The sequence below is a fragment of the Setaria viridis genome, chromosome 5 (assembly GCF_005286985.2).
Source record: "Setaria viridis chromosome 5, Setaria_viridis_v4.0, whole genome shotgun sequence".
NCBI classification, from domain to species: domain Eukaryota; kingdom Viridiplantae; phylum Streptophyta; class Magnoliopsida; order Poales; family Poaceae; genus Setaria; species Setaria viridis.
The window spans coordinates 42,599,507-42,621,532 of record NC_048267.2 but is presented as its reverse complement, the minus strand read 5'-3'; the positions used below and the strand labels follow the sequence as shown (position 1 = coordinate 42,621,532).

Here is a 22,026-nt window from a genome sequence, read left to right as displayed (position 1 = left end):
ACCAACTATGCCTGTCAACGTTAAACATCATCTGTTGATGATCTCCCTTTTTCTCTAAGATTTTGACTTAGTTTCTTCAAGATGAATGGCATTAGTCTTTCTTTTTAGGGAGAAAATGGCATTAATCTTTCTTCGTATAATAATTTAATAATTTCAATTTATATAAAACGTAACCGTAAAAGAAACCGAGACCACCAAGAAAACTATAGGAAACCCTCTTGGTCCACCGTGGACCGGTTCTACCGGCCGTAAACGGACACGCCGCGACGAGGAAGACGGCAGCGGTTTTGCCCGCGTGCCGAGCACAACACACGGATCAAAATAAACCGGGCCCAAATCCTCGCCGAAACGCCCACGAAATTCCCCGCAAAACAAATATAAACCCACTCCTCCCCTTCCTCCAACTCCTGTCTGCCTCCTCTCCATCCCCCCGTTCCCTCCACCACCGCCACCACCACCGGCCTTGCTCGTCTCGCGGCGACCCGCGGCCGCGCTCCCCCGCGCCGGAACCCTAGCGGCCGCCATTGCCCCCGCGCCGCGCGCTCGATGGACGGAGGGGGCTCTGGGGCGGCGCCGAACGCCGCGCGCACCGCTGAGGAGGTCTTCCGCGACTACCGCGCCCGCCGCGCCGGCATGATCAAGGCCCTCACCACCGGTACGCCTCCTCTCGACCCTAGATTGGGCTTCTGATTCCCGCGCGGCTGCGTGGATTCGTGTGATTGATGCTGTGTCTTTTCGTGTGCTGTGCAGATGTGGACAAGTTCTTCAAGCTCTGCGACCCCGGTGAGTGCGCTCGATCTCTTCGGGTTGCTCGTCCGGGATGGGGATCGGTAGCCGAGGAGCTTTGCGTGGGTTTGCTGCTTGGATGCGGTTGCTTTGGGGGGAGATTGGAAGCTAAATTTGGAGAAATTTCCCCTTTCTCTATCTCATCTGTCCTCTCTCTCTACACTCCTGGGATTTCGAATTATTGATGGTCTTGTAGCTTTCATTAACGCTGTGCTAGATTGTAGCTGTTGGATTTTGGTGACAGATTACGGACCGATATGACAGTTTTGTGGAGAGAAAAATGCTTTTTGGTTGGTTGGAACTGTGGAACTAGTGGTTGGCCTTCGTTTTCTGTTAGTTTGTTAGCACTATGTGTGTTGCGACCAATCATATATAGGTAGCTCATAAGAAGGATGCTGCAGAAAGTTGCTAGAGATTTTAGGCTCATTGGTGCCATGGGATTATCGACTAATTGTCTGTGCTTGGATTTCTACATGACTGCTTGCTAGTGTGTGCCGTCTGTTGTTTCTTATACTATTCCGTAGTTGTTGGGAAGAGTCGGTATAGCGGAGTCAATGACATAATTGGATAGGTATACTGAATCAGCATATCTTTTTCATTCAGTGCATTGATAGCACTGTACGTCTGGCTGAAATACGTGGTTGCTTTCGCTGCTTGCCCTATTCATGTAATTATTGTGGGGTTTGGTTGCTTCTCATTATTAAATATTAAGGCTTGGTCTGCAGCGTTTTCTGCTTGAGCTTTGCACCCTGGTGAGCAGCAGTGCACAGTTAGTGTGGACCTACTACTAAATTTTGAATGCTGCAGGATAATGCTATGCAGGATCTTGTTATGGATACTAATTCCATTGGTTTTGAACAGAAAAGGAGAACTTGTGCCTTTATGGGTATCCCAATGAGACGTGGGAGGTGACCTTGCCAGCTGAGGAAGTGCCCCCAGAGATCCCTGAACCAGCATTAGGAATCAACTTTGCTAGGGATGGCATGAACGAGAAGGACTGGCTGGCGCTAGTTGCAGTTCACAGTGATTCCTGGCTACTGTCTGTAGCATTCTACTTTGGTGCCCGGTTTGGGTTTGACAAAGAAGCTAGGTAATTGTTCTGCTATGATTGAACTATGCAGTTTTCATAATCAATTAATGTTGTCTGTTCCTTTCTTCCCAGAGATGAATTTCAGTTTGGCATACCAGAAAGTACAGATGCATGTTAATCTACAGTCTACAGATTTGCTAAGTTGCCATTTTCTAGATGCACCTTTGGATTCATTTAATGTGGATATGACATCCAACTAAGTTTGCGAGTGAATTCTTTTACTCTAGATTTGGTCAGTTGACTCAGTTTCTTGTTGCTCCCATACATTTGTTCCTACATTCTGAATTCTGAACAGTGTGAATAATATTTTGTTGAATGTTTTGCTCAAAAAATATTTTGTTGAATGTTGGGATTATAAAATAAATTATGTCCTGTACATAGTTGCTTAGTGCTGAATGCGTAAAGAAAATGGGCTTGCATTTTTGTGGCAAGTTAAGCTAGGGAAAGTTAAGAAAATGGGATTCCTAAATGAATGTTCTTATCTTCTTCGTTTTCTTTTGGTGTTGTTTTTACACTCATTTTACTTTTTTTTTTGAATAACCACTCATTCTACAATTTTCCCTTTTCAGCTAGATTTAGGAATATGAACTCCCCTGCTCTAATGTGGATATGAGGGCCTTGAGACTTTTGAAATACCATTTCACTTTAGGAGATGCAATTTATCATGTCTTGAATCATACAATTTGTGTTTCATGTGAACCATTTCACCTACTTTTGCCCTGTCAATAACTGGATAAATGTTGTAATATAGATAGCAATGTGTACCTTATGTATCCTTAAACTTATTTCCAGTTCTGCCTTTCATGTATAATGCAAGAACACTGATGAAGGGTTAATATATCCATTACTGAGAACCCCCATATAGCAGAATTTGTGTTTTGGCGGTTGTTCCTGAAGTCATGTTATAGACAACATATATTTACGACATTGCATTATGACCATAAGAAGTATGTCAAGCTTTATTTTACTGTTAAGTGTTGAAAGGAGGAAAAAAGGTAAACTGAATGTATATGCTGAATGGCTGCATGGATGAATGATGCTAATATTAAGTTACATGCTACTAATACTAGGCATCAGTAGTTAGCCACGCTGAATTCAGCATTACATAAAATTCCATTATAACCTTTTAGATCTCATCCTTGTTGTATATGTTGGGCCATTGACTTGTGATATCGATATTTAGTAAACCAACTATAGGCATGCACCTCCATATTGCTGTTAGAAAGGTGGATTTCATTTGTTAAATGGATTTGTTACTACTCAAGAGTAAACACTAATGCATTTTTGTTACTTTGTAACCGAAATGATGTCATCTGGGCACGACATGGTGTACATGTAAAGATACCCAAAAATACATTTTGCAAACTAAACTGTGGAACTGAGTACTGGACATAGAAAGTGTACACTGTATTATAGGAAGGTGTTATAGAATTAATGCAGTTGACTGAACTAACTTTCCCTAGAACCACTGAAATGTCAACACATAGCACAGTTCCCAGCTAGAATTATCAACACCTGAGCATATAGTTAAGAGTTAGGTATTGAGACTGGATCGTCTAACCTTTTTACTCCTTTCGTTGATAAATTTATTATCTGATTCATCGCACTTCATTTGTTCTCTCATCTTCATTCAGGAAGGTTCACTCCAACTAACTGGTCTCTTATTGCGTCCGGATCTCATATAGTGCCAGTACCTACTTTTTGAGGATAGCAATGTTAGTTTTAAATATGATCACATAGGATAACAGCAGAACAGTAGTACACAAGAGAGAGAATATCCTAATTGGCTGTCCAAGATCTACATAAATTGTTAGAAACCGGCTGCAATTTCAGGCAGCGGTATGAAAATGGGTGGTATGTGAAATTCACTAGAGTATGATGGGATGGGAATACCGACCTACTTGTTGGGAAATATCTGGATCTTGACAAAAACTTATTTTGCAATGGCTACTGTTAGTTGCATTTCTTATGATGCTTGATTGTTGTTATGCAGGAGGCGACTCTTCAGCATGATAAACAACATGCCTACAATATTTGAGGTAGTGACAGGATCGGCCAAGAAACAGACGAAGGAGAAGACACCTAACAGTAGCAGCAAGAGCAACAAGCCTAGTTCAAAAGTGGTAAATGCCATGCCCTTTTCTGTTTCCATCCAGCCCTTGATTCCTTCCGGTAACACGACTTTGCACCTGCAGCAGTCAAGAGCTGAGGCTCGTTCAAAGGCCAAGGTCCCCAAAGATGAAGAAGAGAGCGGTGACGACGATGGGGACGAGGAGGCGGAAGAGCACGACAACACCCTGTGCGGGACCTGCGGAACCAACGACGGCAAGGACCAGTTCTGGATCTGCTGCGATAACTGCGAGAAGTGGTACCACGGGAAGTGCGTCAAGATCACGCCCGCCCGGGCCGAGCACATCAAGCAGTACAAGTGCCCGGACTGCACCAACAAGAGGGCCAGGGTGTGAACGACGACCGAGCACCCCAGCGGCCTTTTCAGGAGGAAACCATCTCCTGGCGCCGGGATCATCCCCTAGATATGGCGTAGTTTCCTAGCCTGTAAAACCCGCGTTTCTATTTATGGTTACATATCTGTTGGTTAGTTGTTCGACCTAGCTGTGTGTCTCTAAAACGTGGCATGTCCCCTGTGTTGAGTGTTGACGTGAGCGTCTCTCTTCCTAGTATGTAAACACTGGAGGTACCTCTCAACTGACCATTTCTTCATTATTCGTGCAGTGCACTTGGTAGTAGTGACTAGTGACTGTAGTCTTTGTTAACAGTTCCCAGCATGTCTGCTTGTGCGTAGGTAGGATTTGAATAGTTCTTGAATTGCTCAAATCTGTATCTTACTGTGCAATATGTTGGTACTACATGAATGTTCTACAGATAGCATTCCCGCGGGTCCAATATGAATATATGATGATGTTCCGAAACCAGGTTTTCTCTATTGCTTTTGCGTCTGCAGAACATCTGCTGTCTGGGGTGTAACAAGTGCGCACGCCGCTTGCGTGCTGACGCTGCGGGTTCTTGGGGCAGCGCCTTCGCGTCGTGCCCCCTGGTCCGGCAGCGCGGTGGCGTCGTTACGGCGGCGCCATGGCGTAGCTCGCGTTGGGGCGATTCCCCGCCGGCCGCCGCAATTGATCATGAAGTCGCAATGGCTCAGTCGCTTTACCCTGAAGCAGAGGAGGTAGTCAGGTAGAGCAAGAAAGCGCCATGCCGCCCAACGTCAAGTTCCGGCGCCCCACCGTCCCCGCGCTCTGCTTCGCCGTCGCACCTCATCACATCACGGAGACAGCCGGCGACGGCCCGCCTCGCCGCCCAACCTGACACCAGCACCGTCCGCCCCCGCGCCCCCGCCGGACTTGTGCATCCACAACGGCGTTAAGGCGCCACGTCCGGCATGGACATGGCCGCGTTCCCGACTTCCCGAGTGCGACGCTCGACTCAGAGCACAGGCACCGTGCGACGGAACGGAACGCCATGGCGGCCGGCCACCTGCAGGCGCGCCTGGCGCACTGCGGAGTGCGGAGCGGCAATGCGCGTGCGCAACGGGGCAGGCAGAGGCAGCGGTGCATGGTGCCGACGGTGGCGGCGGGTGGCTCGCCGGCGCTCTTAGCGTTTACTCCAGAGCAGCAGCGTCCTCCTCCTGGCCTCGCTTGCCTGCTCGCGGTTTGCCGGCGGGTGGCCTTGCCGCTGGACACGGCGACCGGGGGCGGACGGCATCTCGTTTACCGTCCGGGGTGGGCGGTATTTCATTTACCGTCCACCCCCTGGGCACCTGAGGGCCGTCCAATCCGCAACCGACGGCTAGGAATACACCCGATACGGGCTCGAGCGAAGCGAACGGAGCTCTTCTCTCGTCGAGGCGAGGCGTGATCCCGCGGCGCTGCCTCGCCGGCGTCCGGCGAGCTCCCGAGCCTTTGCGTCGTTCTCGTGCACGAGGTGGTGTTGGTTCGATCCGGCCGCGGAATCTCGATTGCTTCCGCTCCCGTGGCGATTTGGATGTGTCTTTGTTCTTCTCTCAGCAGACCTCCACAACACACCTCAGTTCGTTCGTTTAATTTCCTCTTCGCGTCCATCGCCATGGCGAGCTGGAGCCGGAGATGCATCTGAGACGTTGCAAAAGCCTTGTTCCAGCAGTCGGAGGCTCGGAGCAAACTGAGGATAAGAGAACAACGCTCCCAAATTTTCCGTTGTCAAGAAAAACGACTTCCAATCTGTCGCCTGGGCGGCCGGCATACAGGGAGTTTCCGGTTCAAACTAACATCCGGCTATTTTTTTTATATAGTATATGCACGTCAAAGCCCTAGAATCGAGGGGAGGCGGCGGCCGGCGTAGGAACAGAGCAAGGCGGCGAAGGAAGAGGGAGCGATCGCGTGGATGTCTCTCCGCGCCCTAGGTTCCCTCCTCACCCGGAGGTTCGCGCCACGCGCACGCGGGGTCCCCAGCGCACAGGCGGAGTCCTCTCTTGGGATCGGCATCAAGAAGGCCCCTGCAGGGTCGGTGGCGGGGAGGCCAGCGCGCTCTCTCCACACACACCGGTGAGTCTCCGCTACACCCAGGTCCCAGATCGAAAATTTGGTTACGTTCTTCTGCACTCGCGGCTCAAAATTCTCATCCCGAATTCCCGGTACAGAGGGATCTCGCCGCTCGTGATGGCGCCTATGGCGCTGCAGCCACGGCCGCGTTAGCCGGATTCGTCGCACTTCTGTATTTGAACAAAGACACAAAGAAGCCAGGTACCAAATCGCCTCTAGATTCCTCGTCGATTGTTCTTTCCATGTGCGACCTGTCCATGTCTCCATGAACCACACTGCCCACCTTCATATGTACTGCTTGTAGCCGGCGAGGTCACCGGCGTTGAGGCCAGGAAGGAGGTGCCTCCTCATGTCCTCCAGGAATTAAAGGATGAGGAAGATCTCAAGGTGAACTTCGTGGGCAAAGACGGCAAAGTCAACTGGCGTGAGTACGTCGAATACCTCGACAACCGGAGGTATCGTGGTGGGAAGCATCACCATCACGCCACAGAGGCGGTTTCTGGTAAGGAAGCCATGGATGAGGTGACTGGAAGGGACGATGCTGTGGAGCCGGAGGACTTGGAGGTCGACGAGGAAGCCATGCGTGCCAGGTTTGAGGACTGGGTGAAGGAGTATGGCCGGTCATACAGGAGCAAGAAGGAGAAGGCTCGGCGATACGAGATCTTCAGGAAGAGGCAAATTGATAATGATAGGCGTAACAAGCGTAATGCCTCGAAACCGAATGGAGCCCGTTTTGGCACTAGCGAATTTTCAGACTGGACAAAGGAAGAGTGGAACAGCCGGATGAGCGGCCGTTGTGGTGCCTTTGACTGGGAGGAGTACTTTGCTCCCTGAAAGGCTATGATTCTTGAGGGGAGGGCGTGACGACAGCCGAAGATCTTATGGCTGAGCAATCAAGAACTGACTAGCATATAGGTTCACTGATCTTCGCTAAGTGTAGTTCGCTCGTTTCTTTTTTGGTTCAGAAAGTTCACACATTCATCGGAGTTTATGAGTGTTTTAAATTTTTTTTCAATTTTCAAAAGCTATAATGATCTTTGGTTACAGAAGGATGATAATTCATAAATCACATACCGAATCTCAATCAAGCACCGCAAAGGCTAGCCTGCTTGCGATTTTCCAGACCATAATAATAAAAAACAACAAAACGAAAATACGCTGAGATCTGTCCCGCGGGCCGTGGCTTCCGCGCCTCCTAACCGTCAACAGACGGCCCAGGACATCTAGGACGCAAAAAACAGGCCGCTTCCTCTGCCACGATCACACCTCCCATCTGCACCTCCGGTGACGCTCCGCTCGCTCATCGCCGCCCCGCCCCCGAAAATGGCTCGAGCGCTGCTCCTGCGAATAGCCCGATGCTACCCGCCTCTCCCGACCTCATCCGCGCTCTCCCAGCCGCGGCCCCTGCCGCCGCCGCTGCTCCGCCGCCAGGCGCCCTCCCCGCTCCGCTTCGTCCCCGCCTTCTCACTCCCCGCCTCGTCCGTGTCCACCAGCTCGGATGCTCCCAGCGACGGCGGGGGCGGCCGCAAGGGGGAAGAGGATGGCGCGGAGGGCGGCGGCTACGTCGACTACTTGGGGATGAGCGACGAGGAGCTCATGGGGCAGTGCGAGATGGGCACGTTCAAGGCGTCCGGCCCCGGCGGCCAGCACCGCAACAAGCGCGAGTCCGCCGTCCGGCTAAAGCACCGCCCCACCGGCATCATCGCCCAGGTCGGGAACTTTGCTGAATTAGCTGCCATTCTCAGTTAACATGGTCGCTTCATTGGGGATATCTTAAATAAATGGACATTTCAGACAATGCTTCCTTACTGTGTTCCTAGAGTTTGAATGATTGGAAGATTGGATTAATGCAATCACAAATCAATTGGACTTCAGATAAACTAAATAATTTTTTTTTTGGCCTGATTTCTTGTATTTCCTTCGTGCACGCTTCTCCTGCTTTGTTATGCGATAGAACTTTAGAACTAGCTCTTTTCCTTTTGCTTGTTAATTTATTTTCAGTGTGATTTCCCACAGGCTGTGGAGGATCGGTCACAACATATGAATCGAGCATCTGCTTTGTCTCGGCTTCGAACCCTGATTGCTCTTAAAGGTAAAATCTGGTCTGCTCCAAGTTACCCTTTTAGTATTGGACAAGTGTTTATTAGTTCAAGTAATTCAACATCCTAGATTACCCAGCTGCATCAGAGCTCCAGTGCTAGTAGCTAGGTGGCGTTAAGACACTTCACTTCCATTTTCAGTTCTCATGCTGCCTGACGGCCATAATACTCCATGACCATTAACAGCTTGATTCTACCAGTTAGGAGGCCAATAAACCTTGAGGACTACACTCCACCAGTTGAGCTTCTTCAGATATTGCCCCTAAAGTCCACCATACGAGGAAAAGATGTTGGGCCCCAAATTGGTCCAAATAACTCAAAATTTTCTCCAGTATGCACCTGTTGTTATGTTAATATGCTTACTGGATATGTTTTGTTGTCCTCAAGATCGCATATTTAAACATCTCCCTTTGCCCTTCGTTTTCCACTGGGCAGGGAATGCAAGCTTTATTAGATCTGCTGTTTGCTGTTGAAGGTTCTGTATCAGATGCAGCAAAGATTCTAGGGTAATGCATCACTTCCATATTCTAGGTTGCAACAGATGCTGTATGGCAATTGGCAGCATGTATATTAGTTTTACATTGAAGCCTCATAGATATTTCGCTAAATTATTGACTGCAACGCAGCCTAAGTACTGGTGCTTTGTCAAGATTGATTCTGTCAGATGACTCTCTCCGGACAGCTGCAAATGAACTGCGAGCTTCAAAGGTAACCCTGCAAGCATGTGGCCATAAATATCTACTCATTGACTAGAGAATATCACATAGCACATTCCAAATATTAGGTTCTAGAATCTGGAGTACCAGCAATAAGTGATCATGTCACAGTGACCTAGGCTAGCAATCTAAGATGTTATGTTGTTACAGACCACTGTTAATAGCCAGGTCCATTACAGTGTTTTACCCTAAAATACTTTAATACTTTAATAAAACAATTTCAAGCACATCTGATGGCTAATAATTCACCACAATGTGATGCTCCCTGATTTCCACTTGAGCACTTTACATGCAAGTACAATGTGCACACACCATCTAGCCATATCCAGGTGACAGCTCAACCCATTTTTAGAAATACAAGAAGAGTATATGGGAATCTGGGATGGACTTGTCAGAGTATGTTCACTAAAACACAAAAAATATCAGTATAACTGTTCATCTCTCTGTGCAGGGACTGAAGCCTCTAAGATGAAATCTGTAAAATTGTTACCTTCAAATGCACCTAGCCCAAGTGCCAAGTTGCTCAGAAGTCAGGAGCCATGATTTCAAGGGAAACATTTGGGACTTATACTCATTCTGTTGGTTTAAGGAATGTTCATATATCAGTTAAAATTGCCCCAAACATGGTCAATGGGCAGTTAGTATCTCGTGTATTAGATATACATTATGTTCTCCAACACCACTGTACTATTTTTTCGGAGGAATCTCCCTGCTAACCACTAACTCTTGATAAGGTTGTTGAAACGGATGTGCTGAATTGCTATTTGGATTAGCTGCAACTACCACACGGGTATAGAATTCTGATTTTGTTTTGTATCATTGTTTGACGATGCTTTTAACAAATTGAAGCCTTTACATTGACATGCGCAATAAACTTGTTTCTAAGTTCTATTGTCATTGCATGAAAAAAAATGGTAATCGGAGCTCCGTTTGTTCTGCCAAAGTATGAATTCAGCAGAAAACCTTACCCCATTTTTCATTGATATATAAAGAATGTTTACAAAGAGGTCAGCTATCTCGTGTACTAGCTCCATAATTATTCTAGTTTTCAAAAATGTTTAAGTGCTGATGAATGCTGCACTACAAAATCAAAGTTGTCTGTAAAATCAGGCAAACAGTTAGTTTTGCCTATCATTTCCCACTCATCAGGCGCTCAGCCAGAAGCATGTCATCCGGAGTGGTCACCTGCAATAAATTCACATTCGGACAGTTATCTTTACAAATTAAGCAATTCAGAACATTTTAGTTCAAACGTTATTGTGTGATACCTTAATGTTTGTGTAAGAGCCTTCCGTAATATAGACAGGGTGCTTGAGATATTCTACAATGGATACATCATCGGTGACTTCAAGGCCATCCCTGTGATGGCAAAATTAAATCAGCACAGAGCTCAGGAGAAGTATATCTATTATTTTGATTTGCTGAGCTAAAATTAAGGCTAACCGTTTAACAAGCTCAAAACCAGCTTTGAGTAAATCAGGCTTCATAACCTACAATCGGAAAACATGCTCTTTTTAACGTTGCAGTTTCTCAAAAAGAAATAGAGAGAGGTGCAGGAACAGGATACAAAACAAGAAACATAAAGTGCATACAAGAGTTAGTATGATTACCTGTGGAGTTTGCATTTCCCATAGAGTTTTCCGGTCAAGGGTTTTTACGACAAAAGAATCACTATTAGCCTGTAGGGAATATGGGTGGAAAGGAATGTTATGCCCCATCGAGAATGCTATTATGTGGATGATAGTTGCAGAGCAAAAAAAAAAGCATAAGATTTATAAGGAAGCACTGCAAGGCTGTTCCACATATGAAGTTGTCAAAGCTATTTGTAAGATCATGTTGAATTATTCCCAATCATCTGGATGGTATAAACACTCACCTCCTTTATTGTAGCTTTCACAGGCACACCAAGAACAGCTGCCCCATGCACAGCAGCATCTTCTAAGACCTAGTCAGTAAAATCAAAATCAATATTACTGCTTGAAAAAACTGCAAAGTGATTGTAGCTATTTTTTTCCCCCTATTAGAAAGCACAAAGCAAGCTGCAGCTTTTGGGAAATACACTTCTCTAAAACATATAAAGCAGCAGAATTAAAAGAGAAACTCTTAAATTGCTCTAAGGGCAGCACAAATAATATCAAAGCTGGATCAGTTATTTGGCAATAAATTCCAAGCAACCACACATGTAGTGAATCTGCAGTAGATATAAGTTGCAACTTGCAGGGTGAGTTATATTTCAATACTTCCAAAGAAAGAACAAGCTAAAGCAAACATTTGAGCAGATATTCTATGATGTAACTCATGTAGATAATGGACAATAGGAGTGACCTTTTTTACATCTTCAGAAGAAACTAAGGGCCTTGCAGAATCATGGACACAAACAAGTTCCGAATCCCCATCAATTTCCTGCAAACAAACAGAACACCAGATCCCTACGATATTTATCCACATGAGCAGAAAAGGCAATATACAGGTGGGTTGTCACTGACCTGAAGTCCATTAAAAACAGAGTCCTGTCTCTCTTTTCCTGGGCATGCAAATTTAAGAGGTATTTGCAAGTTCTCAATAGAACCTGCAGAAGTGGATAATGATTTTTGACAAACTTAGATAAATGCATAGCTAAGTCAATGAAAATAGAATAAGTGTGGACAATTTTGCAACCTTCAAATACATCACTATAGTCTGGGTCACACACTACCACGACTTCTTTCATTTCCTTCAGTTGACAGAATGTTTTCAAACTGTGGACAAAATGTAGAGATTCCTGTGTCCTCATCACCTTGCCGACTTGAGAAATTTGAAAATGTCTATGCTAGAGAAATGAACCTGTGCAATGCAATTGGTAGTCCCAGTAGTGGCAGATACTGCTTCGGCATACTTGCCTGTTAGAAAAGATGGGTGGAATTTAGACAAAACGATCAAGCATTGGAAGGACACGCTAATTTCACAGGCTCACAGCATAAATAGAACATTTCACTGCAATTCATCATCACTGACAACAACATTTCACTGTTCATTTTTGCTTAATCTGTTCATTTCCCTGCAATTGTTCAATAGGGCGCAGAGCCTTGATGCATTATGTTTCTTGTACACTAGTAAATGAATTGTTGCCCAAAGGCCCCAATATTAGCAGCTGAAGAACAGCTAAAGTGGCCGTATTGTCCCCAGAATAGAATCACCAAACTGATGAACATAACCTGAACCAATGTACGAGAACTAAAAAGCAAGCGCCCTCACATGGGTGCAACCAAAGGAACTGAAAGACAAGTTTGAAGCAGAAGAGATATAATACCCCCATTCTCTTTCCCTGCCCTCCGGACAAGAGGATCACCGAGACGCTCCTCTCCCTCACAGCCACACCCTGGCGAAACAAAAGCTCCTGTCAGTGCTTCCCCTCTCAGTCAACAGCGCTCGCATCCCCGCGGCCTCTGATAGCCACCTTACCGGCGCGCCGTCGGCTTCGGAAGCGCGAATCGCCGGATTCGAACGCCTCGTGGGCCGCCGAAGAGCAACCCCGTAGCTCCCACCTGACCACAAGCGGCAACAAAACGAAGGGCCTCTCTCAGCGTAGGTAGCAAGCATCTATGAACAATCAAATCGGAACTCCCGAAATTTGCTCAACGATGGTTGCGCGCGGCCCGGCATTTTGACGGAGCGAAGCGCCCGAACAAACGGAGAAGCGGTGACTGATTGCGCTGAAGCAATCCTTACCAGTCCGAATTCGGCGGGACGCGGGGAGCACCGCGGGCGCCGCGAAAGGCGGCGGGGGCGGCGTCGTGGCTGGTGGGAGGCGCGCGTGGAGACGAAGGCAGAGGCGGAGCTCCATCTCGGAGGCGCTGTCCGCGGCGAACGCGAGGGGGAAGCCGAGGTGGATGGTGGTGACGATGGACTGCAGAGAAGAGAAGCGACAAATGGTGGACGCCCTGACGGAAATGGAGGCGGAGGCTGCACTGCTGCAGCATCTCAGCCTTCGTGTTATGCGCTCCGGTCAATCCACGCCGTCCACGTTTTTCCATTTTCCCATCACGTGTTCTACTCAAATGCTAACTGTCAAGTGTCAATCGCATCTTCTTTAGATTTTTTAATTGAGTTGTAAGGTAATTTTACATCATTAGTGTTTTTGTGCAGCAGTTTCAATTTCTAAAGTAGATACATGGATTTGCCTGGGGGTTGCTCGAAGTCACACAGGTTCGCTAAAGTTCTTTCATATCGTTCAGAAGAAGAAGAATATGTTAGGCCATGTAAAAAGTGATCGAATTCCTTTCCATGTGTGACAGAAATTCAGCGAAGACCACGTTGGTGTACTATGTGGGTCGTCTAAAGCAAGGTGCAAAGCAGCTAAGAAAAGGCAGCGCCAAACTCAAAAAGAACTTCTTGTGCTTGCAGACTTCGTCGTGCTTTGTTTTCGAGAGGCTCGTCCTGCTTTCAGCACCACAAGTCCACAGCACACCAGATAACACAAAGAAGGCTTGCAGTTATTACCGAGCATGTATGTACAAGGTGGAGACCGTCGTCGACGGCATGAGTGATAAACTGATAACTCACTGAAACTGGAATTTACTATAAGCACTCTTTTTCCGAAAAAAAAGAAAAGAAAAGAAACTCTAAGGACACTGAAACAAGAAGCTCCGCAGCCGACCAGCACGCAAAACAGGTTACAGCAGGATGGCTACACCATATCTTATACATCAGCAAACATAAATTCAAGCCCCCCTCTCGTTGACCCCTTTACTCAGCACGCGAACCAGCGCACCACCTCTCCCCTCCATGAAAATTCATCTCCGTTCAGGTATTCTTCCTGTTCATGTCGAGAATCCAACAGAAAATGATCAGTAGCTGACAGTTTGAAGTAAGAGGTCTAGATCCAAACCGAACACGATCGGTTACTTACATATCACATAACTCTTGCTCTCCCTGCAATTTGGAAGCTTGGGAGTTGCGAATGAAGGTCCACTGATTCAAACCTAGTGCCGGGCGCCAACATATGTTAGTTCAGCTTCTAACAGCTGAGCATCCCGCGTTGTCAGAAAAGTTAGTCTCACAAACTGACAAACTAGAGACGACATCATCCCCTCGATATTAAACAGAAGGATAGTAGACTCATAGTGGTTTTGCCCCACATAATCGAGCCTTTCCAGGGTTGAGCAGTGATTCGGACATTATCCAACCCTGAAACACAAACAAAAATGTGGTTGGTTGTCACTGTCAGAACTAACTCACACGTATAATGGAAAGAGGTGCATTTATCATAAAGACAGGGAGTTTTGACCTGTTCTCTTGCTTTCTTCTTGAAGGTTCCATATGATGATGAAACGATTTTGCAAGATTCAGCGATGTGTGCCAGGAAATCCATGTTTCTTGAGTACAGGTTTCCATAGTCTGATCGGTCGGGGTTTGCCTGCTTCTGCTTCTGCTTCTGCTTCAGCCTCCGTGCATGTGATGCATTTATAAAATGCAGTAGCACATGAGCCTGTAAAACGGAACACCATGTCCAAGTGTATCAGAAAGAAACCAAAACATCCATAGCTATTGCATCCCAGTGAGAAAAATGCTTACATGGAAAGCAGCTTTGATAATGTCGTCTGATTTTGCTTGGTCCTTGAGCAAAGCATATACTTTATCCTTTGTCGGGTTATATGTTACCATGTATCTCTCATCCTATGTAATTAAGATACCAAATGTTGGTCATACCAAAAGAGCAAATTTCAAAATGCAGGAAATATTCACATATACAAAAACATAGTAGTTTCTGGGTATGTTTTCCGTTGCTGGTGGCCGAGGAGAACATACCTCAAACAGAGGCCTTATGGCAACAAATGAAGCAGGCTCTTGAAATGCTTCTCCAAATCGTGAACCTGAAATATAGTTGAAATATACTATAAATATGCCCGCAGTGTCTCAAGAAAGGACCACAATCTGAATAACTCTTGCACAAACCTATTGCAACTGGCTCGTGCCGCCAAGGTGGATTAAATATCGTCTCCTGTGAATTTCCTTCCTTCAAGGAGGGAATGTGACCTATAATTTAAAAAACAAAGATTAAAAATATAAGATAATGTAGAGCCAAGCGAATATGATTTCAAATTTTTCTATTTAATACTCCTAGAGGTCTAGAAAGGTCAGAAACATGATTCGAGCTTAGAATAAGACTTAAATATGTGACTGAAACATAATAACTAATAAGTGTGTTTAAAAATCTTTGGGTTTCATTTTCAGTATGCAGCTTTTATAGATCGAAATTGCAGCATCGCGCTAAAGAAAACAAAGTTTCCAGCATATTTTAACATTGCCTGGAAGAATCTAGTGCTGCAAAAATCCAAGAGCTCTCTGAACCCCTCTATGATTTTATATGACACTAAGGTCATTTGTCTATGAATTTCGAATTTATTTTATAGAGAAGTACTGCTTCAATGGTTCGATAAACAATTGAATACAGATCGAAGTGCGGTTATTTCTAGCACTTCACAGAACAATTCAAACATATGCTTGTGAGTTTTTGACCTACCAGTTTTAATGAAGGAATCCACTGCAACCGTAAACCTTGCCCTGTTTAGGGTATTCAGCACGACAGATCTCACCTGTTCACGGAAAATTACAGAATTTTAGTCTTTTAGGAAATTCTAAATATGCTCAGAAATAGACTAGAAGAGTAAAAGCGAACCTCATGATATGAACTCAGGAGGTATCCACAGGACAGAAAGGCAAACGAAGTCACCAATGATGGGTTCCTTTTTGAGATAAAGATGCTCAGACCAGTACCCAACTTCAGGTCAAATCAACAAAGAGAAGTCAGTGTAACTGCTAAATCAAGCTTAACATATGGGCGTAAGCATGCAAAGCCCTGCAAATGCTGTATTTAATACAGTGTGCTGACAAGCCAAATGAAATTTAGTAAAACATGCTCAACTTATATACTATAAGGACATTTCAGCTGCATGTCCAATTGCCACCGAGTGACAAGAAAGATGTAAAGGCAACACATGATAATTACCAGATCTGCAATGTTACCGACAGATTCGCCTTTAGCAGTGACATCACCAATGTTTTCTCCTCTTGCATAGGCCTTATAGATTGGAGTGCGCGTTGAGGTTGATGTAACAGCAGCGACATTCTAAATATTGCGTGAAACAAAAAAAATGATGTCCATCAACACTTTTAAAATAGAGTAGGCTCAAAATGCATTGGCTAATGCTTGATGAGGGCAGACCTTCACGACATTTGCTACGCAAGCCATAGGCAAGAAAAATTGAGGGAATGCTGCAGTAGTTAATTCAATACCAGCTCCTATCTCCAGCAGGAGATCACTAGAAAACCGCAGCTGCAGATGATTTTTGTTTCAGTTAGGATGCACGTTGGACACCAAGAAATTGGAAGTAAAGTGGATTCTGCAAAAATGAAGACATGTTTACCTGCTTTAGGTCGTAGTCAAACTTCTTTCCTTGACGTGCAAAAAGCATTTTTCCGACACGCCCAGCACCATCCTGGGGTACAGGTGCAATCACAATTATATACATTAGCCAACCTGAATTATTGAAGTAGACCGATAGCCCACTGGCAGTTTTCTTTTACTGGTTTTCATTCTGGCCATATTAGTGGATTGACAGTACTCCTTTAATGAATTATGGTTTCTGAGACATTGTAAGGACTGGTTTGGCGAGTTCTGGAATGGGAAAAAAAAGTACCTTGAGGATCCAGTTGATAGCAATGGCTCCTGGTGTTGACTTGCTTTGAGAGACTCCAACAGAGCTCAGCAAGGTTCTTGTTGTAAATACTCCCATTGCTCCACCAAAGAAATGCTAAATAATGATCAAATAATTGAACTTAGCCTGATTCATTTGAATCTAGCACTGACGACTGACTATGAACGTAGGTCGTGCAATATACCTTCAAAGCCCTCCAGGTCATGTATGGGACATATGAAGGAGTAACACTGTCAGGAAACCCTTCAGGTACGACATATGATCTTATGAATGCCATTATTTCCTGCAGCCACATTCCACAGTACACTTAATTTTTCAGTTCCAATGGACGAACTTCAACATTTCACATGCCACTTAACAAATCCCTATATTAATGGAGAACGAAAAGTTAAATTGGTAGCACAAATTACATTCAACTGTTCAAATTCTTCTTAATATATTGATACGCAGCTCTCCTACGTGTTCGAGAAAAACATTCAACTTTTCAAAACTTGGAACATAACCTAACACCGAAATCAATAAAGCTGGTGAGGTAGAAGTAATTGTCCCTAGGTGGGACACTAATAAATAAGGAAGCAACCTCCCAACTGATTGAAAGTTGAGACCAACACCCACCAGCTAATCTGAGACTGTTCCACAGTGAGACCAATAAATCTCGCATCTAATCCCCACCCAAGTGTCCAATTCTCTACGATTTTTTTTTGAAAACGAATTCTCTACGAATTTACGCGAACCAACTAGAAATCATCGAAAGATTAAGGTACATATAGACTAAAATCACAAAAGAATTCACAGCCTCGGAATTCTCGATCAAACCAAACTTCCCCCAATTTTGTCTCTTATTACCTCGAAAACACCGGTGTTACTTCAATCAGAAGTGTACATCCTATGGGCGAGAAAACATATCTATTGCCGATTAGATCAATACCCAAAAAAAAATCAAATCCACAAGCGACCATGCCTCGTATGCATCAATCCAATCGAAAAACACCCTAGCAATCCATCAAATCAAATTACCCAAAAGCCGCAACCAATTCTTCCCAATGAGCCGTCAGATGACCCGCAAGTTTGTAACCAACACCGAACCTAACAGCTCGTCACAATTCCACCCAGCTGCCTCACCTCGGCCGGCGGAAGCGGCGACTGCAGCGGCACGGCCCTGACGGAGGCCCCCGCGGGGCTCGCCGCCCCGGCCCTACCCCTCCCCTTCACGGCCCCTCGGTCCACCACGTAACTCCACCGCCTGCCGTCCACCTCCTCCAGGCACAGGAACCCCTCCACCGCCGCCGCGGGCGCCGCCGGCCTCTCCGCGGCCGGCGGCGCCTCCGCGGGCTGCGACGGGATCGTGGAGCGCAGGACGTCGCGCACCGCGAGCCGCGCGTCGGGCGGCGGCAGCGTGACGGCCTGCGTGGTGGAGCGCTTGATCCCCACCGCCGGCGCCATGGCTCCCGCGTCCGGCGGCCGGAGGCGGCGCCGGGGCCTCGGCTTAGTCAGGTGGGCGGAACGGGAATTAATTCGCGAGTGGTCGCGACGGGCGCAGAGGTGGCTGGCAGTGGTTAGAGAGAGAGAGAGGAAGCAGAGAGGGTTACAAAGGCGGACGACGCGAGCAATGCCAAGATGGAGAGAGAGAGAGAGGCTTTTATAGCAGTAATTTCCCTTGATCTCTACGTGCACCAAACAATGTACACAGTTTATTCCCCGCTTTATGACAGGTCAGTGATGGCCCACCCGTCATTCGTAGTCCAGCAGGAGGGTGTGGTGGTCCAGCTTGGCGTCGTCGGGCACCAGAAAGACGAAGCGCTGCTGCGCGCGCAGCAGTTTCGACCTGCTTCTCTACCCGTCACGATGGCTCGTGGGGTAGGACCGTTTCTATGGCCCACCTGTCATGGAGCGTGTTGTCGGAGCAGAGAGGAGAAGAGGGGTAGTGGGCGAGCGGCAGATGGACCAAGGGTGGAAGAAGCAGGAAGGACGGGAGGCTGAGAGAGGAGGCAAGGCAGGAGCCAGGAGCAGGAGGGGGTCGTCGACTTGTCGGGTCCATGGTCCATCGACCATTGGATCGTGATATTTTTGGGGGCGTGTGGCCGCTTCGCGCTGCCTGCCAAGCAGGCCAGGGAATTCAGCGCCTGTGGCTGCCTGGGCGTTAAGTACGAGGTGAGCAGCGCCGTCAAAAGAGAGCCTCGCGTGCAGTTTCGTCGTACGCAGGTCCGGTCCTGAGTCATTGCTGTCAATAATTCAACTTTGAAAGGTTTTTTCCGCCGATGCTGACAGTTATGGTCACGGTAAATAAGTCGGTAAATAACGAAGGTACTAGGATAACAATTCACATATATGACATGCTCGAAAATCTTCGTAGGAGACATTATACTATCTAGCAGAGTGAATTTCATAATCTTTAATTCAGAAATAAGACCATATACCTCAACATCAGATGAACCATCAAAAGAAAAGGTTTCTAATTTAGTGCAACATTCTTCAAGTTCATTATCATTTAACGACTTCAAAGTGTTAACTGGTTGCTCATCAACACTAGCAGACTGTGCATGTGCACCTGATGCATTTACTGTGTTCTCATAGTCACTTACATTGTTATCATCGATGTTGATGCTAACATTTTCTTCTTGATTCCCATTAGTTGGTTCATCTACAACAACTATTGCCAACTCATCTAGGTTCGTCGAAACGCCCGTATTACTCTTAGGCCCTGATTATTCTTGCAAAATTTATCCGTAGCTCCTCTCTGTGATTCATCAACTCATCCACATGTATTTTTGTTTTCCTTTTCTCGTTACCTGATTCATATTTTCTAGACGACACGATATCCACAGTGTTAAAATTATTATAAATATACAATAGTTATAAATCAGTTGAGATTAAATAACTTGTGATAGTGAATTAATAATTAATGGTACGGAGAATAGGGATTTGGCAATCAAATCATTTGATCACAGAAGCAAATTGACAATCTCCTATCTGATCTCCGCCCATCCGCCGTTCCGCCGAGGGACGGCAGGCGTGCGATGCGAGCGGGAGAGAGAACCAACGGCAGGATGAAGTAACAGAGATAAGGGGATGTGGTAGATGAATTGGGCCCTTTTTTAACCACGAAGTGGGTCCACCTTAATGTCACCTTTTACTGTGAACCATTATGGGCGAGGGCAGTAACAAAGGCTACATTTTTCTAGGCCCCAACCTTAATGCTATTTGGAACATAAGCATTGCTCTTGCCCTAAGAATTGTGTTACCGTTACTATGCCCCTAGGATTTGGGGGGCCTTGGGATTTGGGCTCAGGGTGGCCACACACTTCCCCCTAGGGCCGGTCCTGGTCGTACGGCCATGCCTTCTCACACTCACAAACAGTCAGCGTCGTAATTTGTAAGGCTACGCTCACGTGAATAATCGCTGTAAAAAATAATTGGTGCTTGTGCATTGGTTATCTGTTATCCAACCTACATTTTATGCATATATATCATTTTTTAAGACGTACATGGTGCGTTTTTTCATTACGAAGAAAAGAATTACAACAACGCAACTTCAGGAGATACCATAAAGCAAAGAGTTACAAAAGATGCCATCGGGGACAAACAACACAGAAAAGAAAAACCACCTCGTGACCACCACACTAAACATGACCAAGACGACTGAAGCCTGCAAGAGAGAGACACTAGGAACACACGCACATCTTCGATTGCCTAACAACTCGAAGGCAACGGAGGTCGAGTGAGGAGGTCATGCAAGATGATGCCTCTAAGAAGAAAGCGACACACACGCCACCATCGTCCGTCTGTCCGCGGAGGAGCAGACCAAGTCTTCACCTGGCAATCCCACACGATAAACCACCACGCTTGGATGAGAGCCAATGCGATGGGATGGCAGCGAGCAGTCCACGGCGACAATGATGAGGAACATCCGCAGGCACAGCCAAAGACGACCAAAGAGCGACCATGCCACTACTACGGCAACCCAAAGGCGATGGGCGGCGCCGGCGAGAAAAGGCGACCTAGAGCCATGGCAGACGACCATCAACAGAAGAATAGAAAACTCCATTCACCCCATAACACCCCTAACTATTGGAGCAACCAAAACAATTGAAGATTACAACCCAAACGACTAACAACCTGCAAGATTACAAAGAGACAACGCAAAGATTGCCTACAGAACTGCTAAACAAACAGAACAATGCCAAGGTCTCGAGCTAAAGTAGTGGAGCGGAGGGATATGCAAGACGACGCCTCTAGGGAGGGAACAACGTCAAAGACGTCGCCTGTCGTCCGTCCATTCAGGAAAGAATAGACCAAGTTTTCACTTGGCATGACAAAAGTGTTGTGGATGATATTGACAGCGCTCCCAACAGAGTGAGCTACACCCACAGATGTAGCCACTGCCAGTACTGGACAACACCAGGCAGAGATTTTGCTCGTGACATCCACAACCAAAGACTGCAAACACACCTTCGAAGCCCTAGTAGAAGGTTTGGGAAGAGGGCAGCCTAACAAAGGTGGCGGACCAATGCGAAGCCGATAACAGAAGAGCACATGCAGGCACTGATGAAGCCCTCCCCTACCCAGCAACACTCGATGATGACGATCGGGGACGACCCGTAGTGGGGCAATAGTAGCACCTCAAAGGAACATGGGGAGGACGAAGACGCATCTTCTCAACCCCACCAGCGAAGAAGACGGCTGGCGGAGGCATGACCCCACGAGCGACAACCATCGGCAACGAAGAGTGAGCGGATCCGGGTCAGGGGCAGAAATGGCGGAAGACCCACTGGAGGAGACCACCGGTGAGGGCAGCAACCCTAGGGAGCGACCGTAACATGACCTGGGTGTGGAGGGGTGAAGGGAGGAGGGGGAAAGGGATGGGAAAAAAAGGTGGAGGGGGAGGAGAGAGGAGAGCACGCGGCCGGGAGAGGTGGCAGCGGCAGCAGCAGCGCGGAGGTGATGTCGTAGACGAGGAGCGACTATCGGTGACCCTGCGACCCGGCTGACGTTGTAGGAGCACCAGCGAGAGACCGCGCTGCTGGAGGTCCAGCCCGGCGCACAGAGCAGGAGAGGAGTGGTCCCCACCGTCGTACCCGCGGTCGGCAGCTTGCCGAGAAGCCC

At 46.8% G+C, this 22,026-nt stretch overlaps 5 protein-coding genes across 6 annotated transcripts; 3 read left to right on the top strand and 2 right to left on the bottom strand.

Annotated features, from left to right (window-relative positions):
- The first annotated feature begins 398 nt into the window (after positions 1–398).
- LOC117857033 (PHD finger protein ALFIN-LIKE 6) lies at positions 399–4,650 on the top strand. 2 transcript variants are annotated; one of them, XM_034739504.2, is made up of 5 exons: positions 399–655; positions 751–783; positions 1,648–1,876; positions 3,870–3,999; positions 4,075–4,650. In XM_034739504.2, exons 1-5 carry the CDS (start codon positions 547–549, stop codon positions 4,339–4,341), a joined length of 768 nt encoding a protein of 255 aa, XP_034595395.1. In that variant the 5' UTR covers positions 399–546; the 3' UTR covers positions 4,342–4,650. The 2 variants fall into 2 exon arrangements, with proteins under 2 accessions (XP_034595395.1, XP_034595394.1); XM_034739503.2 differs by having other exon boundaries at positions 414–655; positions 4,072–4,650.
- Positions 4,651–5,353: 703 nt separating this feature from the next.
- On the top strand, positions 5,354–7,480 carry LOC117856557 (uncharacterized). The gene is made up of 4 exons (XM_034738897.2): positions 5,354–5,542; positions 6,184–6,414; positions 6,510–6,612; positions 6,716–7,480. The coding sequence occupies exons 1-4, from the start codon at positions 5,354–5,356 to the stop codon at positions 7,243–7,245; spliced, it is 1,053 nt and encodes a 350-aa protein (XP_034594788.1). The 3' UTR covers positions 7,246–7,480.
- A 166-nt stretch (positions 7,481–7,646) lies between these two features.
- Positions 7,647–10,045, top strand: LOC117856942 (uncharacterized). Its single transcript, XM_034739395.2, has 6 exons — positions 7,647–8,121; positions 8,428–8,503; positions 8,711–8,841; positions 8,946–9,016; positions 9,137–9,218; positions 9,678–10,045. The coding sequence occupies exons 1-6, from the start codon at positions 7,735–7,737 to the stop codon at positions 9,696–9,698; spliced, it is 768 nt and encodes a 255-aa protein (XP_034595286.1). The 5' UTR covers positions 7,647–7,734; the 3' UTR covers positions 9,699–10,045.
- Positions 10,046–10,176: 131 nt separating this feature from the next.
- LOC117856941 (2-C-methyl-D-erythritol 4-phosphate cytidylyltransferase, chloroplastic) lies at positions 10,177–13,157 on the bottom strand. Its single transcript, XM_034739394.2, has 12 exons — positions 12,935–13,157; positions 12,668–12,750; positions 12,516–12,584; positions 12,050–12,105; positions 11,885–11,964; positions 11,713–11,795; positions 11,552–11,629; positions 11,103–11,171; positions 10,837–10,905; positions 10,670–10,716; positions 10,495–10,585; positions 10,177–10,411 (listed from the first exon to the last, which is right to left on the bottom strand). The coding sequence occupies exons 1-12, from the start codon at positions 13,047–13,049 to the stop codon at positions 10,358–10,360; spliced, it is 894 nt and encodes a 297-aa protein (XP_034595285.1). The 5' UTR covers positions 13,050–13,157; the 3' UTR covers positions 10,177–10,357.
- Positions 13,158–13,677: 520 nt separating this feature from the next.
- Positions 13,678–18,536, bottom strand: LOC117856940 (protein root UVB sensitive 6). The gene is made up of 14 exons (XM_072293859.1): positions 18,046–18,536; positions 17,108–17,206; positions 16,906–17,019; positions 16,633–16,704; positions 16,431–16,541; positions 16,215–16,334; positions 15,885–15,986; positions 15,729–15,801; positions 15,161–15,241; positions 15,014–15,078; positions 14,780–14,881; positions 14,493–14,693; positions 14,115–14,392; positions 13,678–14,021 (listed from the first exon to the last, which is right to left on the bottom strand). The coding sequence occupies exons 1-13, from the start codon at positions 18,364–18,366 to the stop codon at positions 14,324–14,326; spliced, it is 1,530 nt and encodes a 509-aa protein (XP_072149960.1). The 5' UTR covers positions 18,367–18,536; the 3' UTR covers positions 13,678–14,021; positions 14,115–14,323.
- Between the last annotated feature and the right edge of the window lie 3,490 nt (positions 18,537–22,026).

What these genes read in the sequence shown, in the direction of transcription:
- LOC117857033 (XM_034739503.2), top strand. Translation starts at nt 547, where the DNA reads ATGGACGGAGGGGGCTCTGGGGCGGCGCCGAACGCCGCGCGCACCGCT. An exon ending in GGGTTTGACAAAGAAGCTAG is followed by an intron (nt 1,877 to 3,869) that starts GTAATTGTTCTG and finishes GTTGTTATGCAG; the next exon opens with GAGGCGACTCTTCAGCATGA. An exon ending in ACAAGCCTAGTTCAAAAGTG is followed by an intron (nt 4,000 to 4,071) that starts GTAAATGCCATG and finishes TTGCACCTGCAG; the next exon opens with CAGTCAAGAGCTGAGGCTCG.
- LOC117856557 (XM_034738897.2), top strand. Translation starts at nt 5,354, where the DNA reads ATGGCGGCCGGCCACCTGCAGGCGCGCCTGGCGCACTGCGGAGTGCGG. An exon ending in GCCTCGCTTGCCTGCTCGCG is followed by an intron (nt 5,543 to 6,183) that starts GTTTGCCGGCGG and finishes TCAAAGCCCTAG; the next exon opens with AATCGAGGGGAGGCGGCGGC. An exon ending in CGCTCTCTCCACACACACCG is followed by an intron (nt 6,415 to 6,509) that starts GTGAGTCTCCGC and finishes TTCCCGGTACAG; the next exon opens with AGGGATCTCGCCGCTCGTGA.
- LOC117856942 (XM_034739395.2), top strand. Translation starts at nt 7,735, where the DNA reads ATGGCTCGAGCGCTGCTCCTGCGAATAGCCCGATGCTACCCGCCTCTC. An exon ending in GATGCAGCAAAGATTCTAGG is followed by an intron (nt 9,017 to 9,136) that starts GTAATGCATCAC and finishes ACTGCAACGCAG; the next exon opens with CCTAAGTACTGGTGCTTTGT. An exon ending in ATGAACTGCGAGCTTCAAAG is followed by an intron (nt 9,219 to 9,677) that starts GTAACCCTGCAA and finishes CTCTCTGTGCAG; the next exon opens with GGACTGAAGCCTCTAAGATG.
- LOC117856941 (XM_034739394.2), bottom strand. Translation starts at nt 13,049, where the DNA reads ATGGAGCTCCGCCTCTGCCTTCGTCTCCACGCGCGCCTCCCACCAGCC. An exon ending in CCGAAGCCGACGGCGCGCCG is followed by an intron (nt 12,585 to 12,667) that starts GTAAGGTGGCTA and finishes TTGTTTCGCCAG; the next exon opens with GGTGTGGCTGTGAGGGAGAG. An exon ending in CTTCTGAAGATGTAAAAAAG is followed by an intron (nt 11,172 to 11,551) that starts GTCACTCCTATT and finishes TTTACTGACTAG; the next exon opens with GTCTTAGAAGATGCTGCTGT.
- LOC117856940 (XM_072293859.1), bottom strand. Translation starts at nt 18,366, where the DNA reads ATGGCGCCGGCGGTGGGGATCAAGCGCTCCACCACGCAGGCCGTCACG. An exon ending in TCCTGAGTTCATATCATGAG is followed by an intron (nt 15,802 to 15,884) that starts GTTCGCTTTTAC and finishes TTCCGTGAACAG; the next exon opens with GTGAGATCTGTCGTGCTGAA. An exon ending in GCACGAGCCAGTTGCAATAG is followed by an intron (nt 15,079 to 15,160) that starts GTTTGTGCAAGA and finishes ACTATATTTCAG; the next exon opens with GTTCACGATTTGGAGAAGCA.